General features: G+C 40.6%; 1 protein-coding gene across 1 annotated transcript; it reads left to right on the top strand.

Moving 5' to 3' along the window:
* The first annotated feature begins 233 nt into the window (after positions 1 to 233).
* LOC141708730 (short-chain dehydrogenase/reductase 2b-like) lies at positions 234 to 8,474 on the top strand. Its single transcript, XM_074512488.1, has 6 exons — positions 234 to 304; positions 513 to 643; positions 6,166 to 6,278; positions 6,822 to 6,899; positions 6,990 to 7,175; positions 8,097 to 8,474. The coding sequence occupies exons 1-6, from the start codon at positions 234 to 236 to the stop codon at positions 8,472 to 8,474; spliced, it is 957 nt and encodes a 318-aa protein (XP_074368589.1).
* The last annotated feature ends 530 nt before the right edge of the window (positions 8,475 to 9,004 follow it).

Consider the following 9,004-nt stretch of genomic DNA (forward strand, 5'->3'; position numbering starts at 1 on the left):
ACTGGACACAGACATAACCCCTTTGTCTAGACAAGGATTCATCTGAGGTAATATTGCATTCAAGTTCCATCACAACCCAGATTTTAAATCCAATGATCCAAAATACTTTATATTCAAATAAATGGAATCTTTGTAAGCCTTTAAGATATAATAACAACAAGGGATACCAATTTCATGGCACTTCAACAACTTATCAGTTCACAAGCATAGGTAGCAGCAGAAGCAAAATGAAGATGGTATGTATCCAGCATGGTTCAGCAGCAACATCAACAATGTTAGTTCATGGAAAAGATGCAAATGAGAGGTACTTAAACAAATCTTGTACGTATTAAGTTACCAACTAATCTAAATTTTTAAGGTGTCAGATGACGGTCTCAACTGGATCTTATATTATAACGAGAGTTTTACTTTAGAATTTTGATCTTCGATAAGTTAGTTTTGCAATGTTTTTGGATGTTATATTGGACAAGTTTATCGATTATAGGAGAATGTAGTTTAATGTGTGTGTTTAGGTATGCAGTGGTGACAGGAGCAAACAAGGGGATTGGGCTTGAGACAGTGAGGCGACTTGCATTAGCAGGAGTGACAGTCATATTAACAGCTAGAGATGAGAAGAGAGGTTATGATGCTGTGGCTTCATTGCTGTAATGGAATATAATCGATTTACTCACACAGACCTCGATTTATAATAATAGACTGAATTACTGAAACAAGAGTTACTACGATTGACAATTACAACTGAAATTAGCACTCGGGGCGTTCGAGAGGCCCGTCTCTCCCAAACCCTAATTAGACATCACCCAAAACATAACATTCATTCAACGCCCTATTCCCCAGTACATACTTCCTTCCTCCCCTGAAATGTCTCTTTTACCCCTGTGACCTATTTGACTACTGACCATACGATAACTATACATTTTATTTATCTCTGTTGGTAACAATTACTTCCTTGCCCCTCTGTCTTGCCCTTGTATATACTTTTAAAGCTTTTGAATTACTTTGCTGCATGACAATACCCCCGCCCCAAAGAGTCACCTTGTCCTAAAGGTGAAAAGCAGGGAACTGATTTTGTATGGAATTTACGTCCTCCCAAGTAGCTTCAAATGCTGGCAGATGCTTCCATTTTATTAATGCTTCAACACGCACTGTGTTACCCACTTGAACCTTTCTCACTTCCAGCAATGCTTCCGGTTCGACTTTCAACTCTAAATCACAGGTTAGTTGCGAAGGAAGCTCCCGCGAAACCGATGACTGTCCCAAAGATTTTTTTAACTGGGAAACATGAAAAACTGGACGGATTTTGGCTGAATCTGGCAGTTTGAGCTGGTATGCCACTGTGCCAATTTTCTTCACAATCTGGTATGGTCCATAAAATCGAGCAGCTAGCTTTTCATAAGGCCTACGAGCTAGAGATTGCTGTCGATATGGTTGTAATTTCAGATAAACGAATTCATCAACCTCAAAGGACACTTCCCTTCGCTTTAAATCCGCAGATGTCTTCATTATCTGTTGAGCTTTAACTAAATAAAATTTGAGATCGTCCAGAATTGCATCTCGCTCTTGCAGTAATTCCTCCAAGCTACAAACAGGTGTTTGCCCTGTTCCCATACGCATCAGGTGGGATGGGTCACGCCCATAGACAGCTTTAAACGGGCTTATTTTCGTAGACACATGGGGTGATGTGTTATACGAATATTCAGCCCAATGTAACCACTTGGCCCAAGAATTTGGCTTGCTTCCAATAAAACACCGTAAATAAGTTTCTAAGCTCTTGTTGACGATTTCCGACTGGCCGTCGGTTTGGGGATGGTACACCGTACTTTTCTTTAATTCCGTCCCATGTAACCTGAACAGTTCACTCCAAAAAGTACTAATGAAAATTCTGTCACGATCCAAAATTATCGAAGTGGGGAACCCATGTAATCGTACTATTTCCTTGAGAAATACTGCAGCTACCTTGAAGGCATCAAATGGGTGTTTGAGACCCACGAAATGAGCATATTTCGACAGTCTGTCGACTACGACTAACACAACATTGACTCCATGAGACATGGGCAGGCCTTCTACAAAGTCCATGCTTATATCACTCCAAATTTGTGATGGAACAGGTAATGGTTGTAATAGCCCGACAGGTGAACGCTGTGACACTTTTTGCTGTTGACAAACGCTGCACTGCTGAACATAACGACTGACATCTTTCCTCATTCCTGCCCAAAACCAGTCAATTGCCAACCTGAGATACGTCTTAAGTTCACCTTTGTGCCCCCCAGTCACACTATCATGGTACTCCTGAAGTAAGGTGTTCTTGAATGTTGAAGTTTGAGGTATCACACGTCGTCCCTTATAGTAGAGTTTGTCATTTACTAGACTGTAATTGGGATGCCCCTTGGGATTGGTGACTAATTCCTTCCTTAACAACTGAATAACCCTGTCATTCTTAATTTCCTCTTCTAGTTTCGCCCATGACACAACAGGGGTGGTTAGCATAGTACTCAAAACTACTTCGCCATCTTCTTTTCTTGAGAGTGCATCTGCAACTCTATTAGAGGCTCCCGTTCGGTACTGTATCTCAAAGTCAAACCCCAGAAGTTTCGTCACCCATTTTTGATACTCGGGACTCACCTCGCGTTGCTGAGTGAGGAACCTAAGACTTTGTTGATCGGTGCACACAATAAAATGTCTTCCCATCAAATATGGTTTCCATTTCATCACAGCCAGGCAAATGGCAATTAGTTCTTTAGCATAGATGGATTTTTGTTGAGCTCACACACCTAAAACCTTGCTGAAATACGCTACTGGTCTCTCTTCTTGTAGCAACACCGCCCCTACTCCGTAACCCGAGGCATCCATCTCAATCATAAAAGGAAGGCTGAAATTAGGCATCGCTAACACAGGTGGCCTGACCATTGCCATTTTGAGCTCCTGGAAGGCTTTTTCAGCTGCTGTACTCCACACAAACTTATCTTTTTTTAATAACTCAGTAAGGGGCCTTGCAATGTTGGCGTATCCAGCAACAAATTTTCGATAATACCCAGTCAACCCGAGAAATCCTCTCAATTCTCTCAAGGTTCGAGGTGGCTTCCAGTCCAGCATAACTCTTACCTTATTCTGATCCACCTGCACTCCATCCTTAAAGATTATGTGGCCAAGATATCCAATCACCTTCTTGTCGAATTCACATTTTTTTTGATTAACAAACAGTTGATACTCCATCAGTTTGTCAAAAACCATTGTCAAATGTTGTAGGTGTTCCTCTTGTGATCTGCTATAAATTAAGATATCGTCGAAGAAGACGAGAATAAATCTTCATAAATACGGCCGAAAGATATCATTCATTAACGATTGGAAGGTGGCCGGCGCATTCATCAATCCAAACGGCATTACGAGAAATTCGTAATGGCCGTCATGAGTACGGAATGCCATTTTATGCGTATCACTTGGCTTTACCAAAATCTAGTGGTAACCGGAACAGAGGTCCAGTTTGGAGAACACCGAAGCGCCCTGGAGTTCGTCCAACAATTCGTCAATAATGGGTATCGGATACTTGTCCGGGACTGTTTCCTTGTTCAATACCCTATAATCGACGCAAAAGCGCCACGATCCGTCCTTCTTTTTCACTAATATGACTGGGCTAGAAAACGGACTTGTGGAAGGTTTGATAATTCCAGCAGCTAGCATCTCCTCGATCAACCTCTCGATCTCAGCTTTCTAAATTTGGGGGTACCGATACGTTCTAACACTTATTGGGTTGCTACCTTCCTTCAGTGTGATTGAGTGTTCATGATTTCTAGAGGGGGGAAGTCCCACAGGCACCTCAAAGATTTTTTGGTACTGCTGCAACACTGGTGTCACAAAAGTGTTTTGCTCCCCCACTCTAATCTCATTTCCCCTGCCTGCTGTTCAATCACTTTCTCCACACTGTTACATTCTACCCAAAATCCGCACCTGTGTTTCTTCAAAGTTCTTCTCATAGCCTTTAAGGATATCGGTGAGTGTATTAGGGAGGGGTCCCCTACCAGTGTTATAGGCTCACCCTTAATCTCGAACTTCATTATTTGAGCCTTCCAATCGGTGAGTACCATCCCCAATTTCTCCATCCACGCGATTCCCAGGATAACATCTAAGCTGCCCAGTTTTAATGGCAAGAATTCTTCTACCACTTCTAACCCACCATCTAACTGTAATGTCACCTTCTTGCATACTCCTACTCCCTGAATAACCTCTCCATTCCCCAAGGAAACACCAAAACTAGTTGTGCCCTCTACTGGTATTCCTAACTCAGCCACTGTACTCAAAGATATAAAATTATGGGTCGCGCCTGGATCTATCATTACGATCAGTTCTTTATCTCCGATCAACCCCTTTAATTTCATGGTTTTAGGATTTGAAATCCCCACCACAGAGTTCAAGGACACCTCCGTTAGTATCTCCTCAATTGGGGAGGGAGGTGTTTCACTCCCTTCTCCTTCCAATTCCCCTTCTTCTTCAGCCATTAACATCACACTTAACTCTTTTTTTTGCATCTGTGGCCTACTGCCCATTTAGCATCACATCGATAACACAGGCCCTTGGCCCTCTTCTCTTGCAGCTCAGTTTCTGTCAACCGCCTTACATCCCCATGGCTTTACGGAGAAAAATTGGAGTGAGTGGGTGAGTGCACAAAAGCCTGAGACTCCGCCGCACGACTTCCCCAAACTCGTGATAATGGTGGGCTAGGTGGGGATGTCATGGTGTAAGGCCCAACAGAACTGGTCCCTTTGATGTAGCTCAAAAAACTGTTGAACCTTGTAGCATTCGAGTTTGTTCTCCTCAAATTAGTCACCCTCAACTTATCTTCTACCCTCACCGCTTGTTCCATAGCTTGTTCAAGGCACATAGGGTTTATCAATCTTATCTCAGCCTTTATTTCCTCTCTCAACCCATTGATGAAATGGCCCATTAACATATCTTCCGAGACACTTTCTAAGGGCCCTACAGTCTCAATAAACCTCCGACGATAATCATTTACTGTCGTGGTTTGGACCGTAGACAACCATTATTCGTACAACGTCCCACCACTCACAGATCTGAATTGGCGCAATATGAACCCCTTCAAGTCAGCCCATCGTGTAATCGGGTGGCGCTTATTCTCCCATTGAAACCACCTTAAGGCGTCTCCTTCCATAGCCACCACCACTGCCTCCAACATCTCCTCTTCCGATAAACGATAAAAACCAAAATACCTCTCTACCCTTAAAATCCATCCGTCTGGGTCGGTGCCGTCAAACACCGGCATATCAAGCTTCCTATACCTCCAATTACCCTGACCAGTATGTGTAACATTACCCGACCCATATCCTAACCCATCAACCCCCCACTTATTATTGAGTCCCAGATTCGAATTAGGGCTGGTATTAAACAACTCACCTCCATTAACACTGGTCTCGCCCTTCTCCTACATCGATCCGTGTATAGCTTGCAACCCCGCAATGGTGGATTTCATTTCCGCTTGAAACTTCAGCTGATCATTCCTCATCGTGTTGATGAGGGTTTCATGATATTCTCGTCCACGATTTACACGCCCCTCTAATCTTCCAGACAGAGCTTCAAACTCCGCGACCATCTTCTTTGTCGCCTGATTTTGGCCGTCCATCAAAACCTCAGTCATGGTATGTCGCATGGCTTCCATCGCCCTATCCACCGTCTTCCCCACCATCTCCTTCAAAGTCTCGTCCATACTCTGTAATTTCTCCTCTACCATCTCAACTCGTTGAGCAACAGTTGGTGGCCCCATGGATTCGTTTACGCTCTGATACCAATTTGTAATGGAATATAATCGATTTACTCACACAGACCTCGATTTATAATAATAGACTGAATTACTGAAACAAGAGTTACTACGATTGACAATTACAACTGAAATTAGCACTCGAGGCGTTCGAGAGTCCCGTCTCTCCCAAACCCTGATTAGACATCACCCAAAACATAACATTCATTCAACGCCCTATTCCCCAGTACATACTTCCTTCCTCCCCTGAAATGTCTCTTTTACCCCTGTGACCTATTTGACTACTGACCATAGGATAACTATACATTTTATTTATCTCTGTTTGTAACAATTACTTCCTTGCCCCTCTGTCTTGCCCTTGTATATACTTTTAAAGCTTTTGAATTACTTTGCTGCATGACAATTGCCTTTGCCCAATGTTGTTTTTCATCAGCTTGATGTTCGAGATGATAAGAGCGTGTATTCTTTGGTTGATTTTATTTCTCAGAAATTTGGGAGGCTTGATATAATGGTAAGTATAATTCCAAGTTTCAGTACTAAGTCACACACTCACACAATTTTTACAACACGTATTGTACTAATGGGTAATGTGAACTAACACAGACTATTTAAGAAAAACACCCCAAGTGTGATGCAAACAAAATTGTTTAAGTATGATTCCAAAGTTACAACACTAAAGCACACTCACACAAGCATTTGCACAGACAAAAGTTTGTGATAGGTATTGTTCAAGCCTCAAGGTGTATAACATATTGAATAATTTTCGGCCAAAGTATCACACTATGAAGGACCACCATGGCACATTGGCACCCCATAAATAAATTGAATTACATGAACATATGCATTACCCAAATGTGTTTCAAGAACAGATCTCGCTCGTTCACACCTTTGGTGTGTAGCACTGTTTGGAATCATGATGTTTTCGAAAATTTTGTTTGAGATTATGATGTTTAGAGCCAACTCCAAAATGTCTCCCCTGTATTTAGCTGTTAATTTCATTTTATTTTTACCCTTTTTTGTTTTCTAGTTTTTGATGAAGATATAACTTTTGCAGGTAAATAATGCAGGCGCTTCTGGGGTGACTGTTGATGAAGATAGCCTCAGAGCAATGAAAATAGATCCTACATCTTGGGTAAAATTGATATATTGTTGTAATTCTGTCTGTTTTTTAGTACAATATAAACATATACATGAACTAGTTTGTTGTTACATTATTAAACAGCTCTCAGGCCAAGCGATGAATGCTGTTCAAGGTGTCATTAAGACAAGCTACCATACGACAAAAGAATGCTTGGACACTAACTACTATGGGGTAAAGAGAGTTACACAAGGACTTCTGCCTCTTCTAGAGCTTTCAACTTATGGAGGGATGATAGTTAGCGTCTCCTCACTCCGCAGTGAATTAAGGGTAAGCACTAGGTACTTACTGTTAAAATTTAATCACCTGCACAAAAAAGAAGTTGAAATTGACAAGGTCCAAAGTCCAAACAGAGTTTTCAGTACCTAAAATAAAAAATTGTCATTGGGCTAGGAATAGATTGCATCAATTGCAAGCTTAATGTATCTCCTTCGAGGAGTATAGAGTATTCGGCAGGCAAGTAGGTAATCTGAAAAGAAAGTGAATTGTATTTAACAGAGAAAGAGTATAAAGACTATCGACCACTGAAAGCTTTGACAAAATGTTGTGTAGCTTGAATGAAGGTTAATCTTTTTGTACATAATTTAGGTTAGAATTGTCATCCTATAACCGGTTAAGATTGTAGTACCCTTGTTTTCACAAGATCCCTTAATAGACTGTAAAAGTCTTATAAGGTGAGGGTTATCTTGTATTTGCTAAACAAAAATATGATGTAGTAATTAATCTTGATTCCCAGGCAACAAATAAAAACAAAAAAAAGTATTTAGTTTGCACTTAATACAACATACCGCTAACCCTAAGACAAACCTGTTCCATAGTGTGACACAACACTAAAATATCACAATATGGGGCCTTTCATAGCGTATTTATTGTTAATCAGTTCTATAGTGTGACACAACATTAAAAAATCACAATATGGGGCTTGTCAAACCATATTTGTAGTTAATTTGTGCCGAAATGTAGCCTATTTTCTCCATCCCCCAAATCCAACCATGTAGTCATACAAGAAAATGGGCGAGTGTTAACTGTTTTCTATTTTATGTGCTAAAAGTCTTATTATAAGTCCTAAAAGTGTAGATTACTTAGATTTTATTAGTTATCAATAATAAAATTCTCGCAGATTTGATATAACATCATAACTATCTTGTCCAACATGATTGGATTTTTTACAAAGTTTGATGTTTTGTGCAGAGAATCCCAAGTGAGCAGATAAGGAAAGAACTTGGTGATATCGAAACTCTTACTGAACAAAAAATCGATAAGATAGTTGATCGGTTTGTCCATGATCTGAAACATGACATGCTTGAAGCTAATGGATGGTCGATGATGTTGCCAGCTTACAGTATTTCAAAGGCAACTCTCAACGCGTATACAAGGGTTCTAGCGAAAAAGTATCCTAATATGTACATAAACTGTGTACATCCAGGTTATGTTGATACCGACATTAATTGGCACACCGGGACAATGACCGTGGAAGAAGGTGCTAAAGGTTCAGTTATGCTGGCTCTTCTTCCTGATGGAGGCCCTTCTGGTTGTTATTTTGATCGAACAGAAGTTGCTGAATTTTGATTGCATTTCTTTTCGACAAAATGCTATCAAAGTTTCTGTTGGTTTTATTTAGTTTGTGTTTATTTGAATAAGTCATGTCGCGTTGCTTGTTTTTAGGAGATGACCTGGTCTAGAGTTTATGTAGGTATAGGTTTGTTATTTCCTTGTTTTTCTGGCTTATTGTTGATGCACGTTGCTGCACACGTTGTAAGGTTTGGCTGCTATAAAAGCCATGGTTTCTTTCATGAATAAGATTATTCTGTTTTCTGATTATATTAGTGCAAACATTACTTTGTTTTCATCATATGGTATCAGAGCAAATACAGTGTGAGCAAGGTTAAGAAAAGTGAGTGTTTGGGAGGAAAAACACTAAAGGAAAAATGGCAGAACAAGGCAATTTTAATGCACCAGCTGTTCCGAAATTCGATGGAGATTACGACCACTGGAGCTTAGTCATGGAGAATCTTCTGCGTTCAAAGGAGTATTGGAGCGTCATTGATCCAGGTTTTGATGATCTAAAAAAACTTGAAACTCCGAATGCAACACAGAAG

This window comes from Apium graveolens, chromosome 1 (genome assembly GCF_009905375.1).
Source record: "Apium graveolens cultivar Ventura chromosome 1, ASM990537v1, whole genome shotgun sequence".
NCBI lineage: Eukaryota > Viridiplantae > Streptophyta > Magnoliopsida > Apiales > Apiaceae > Apium > Apium graveolens.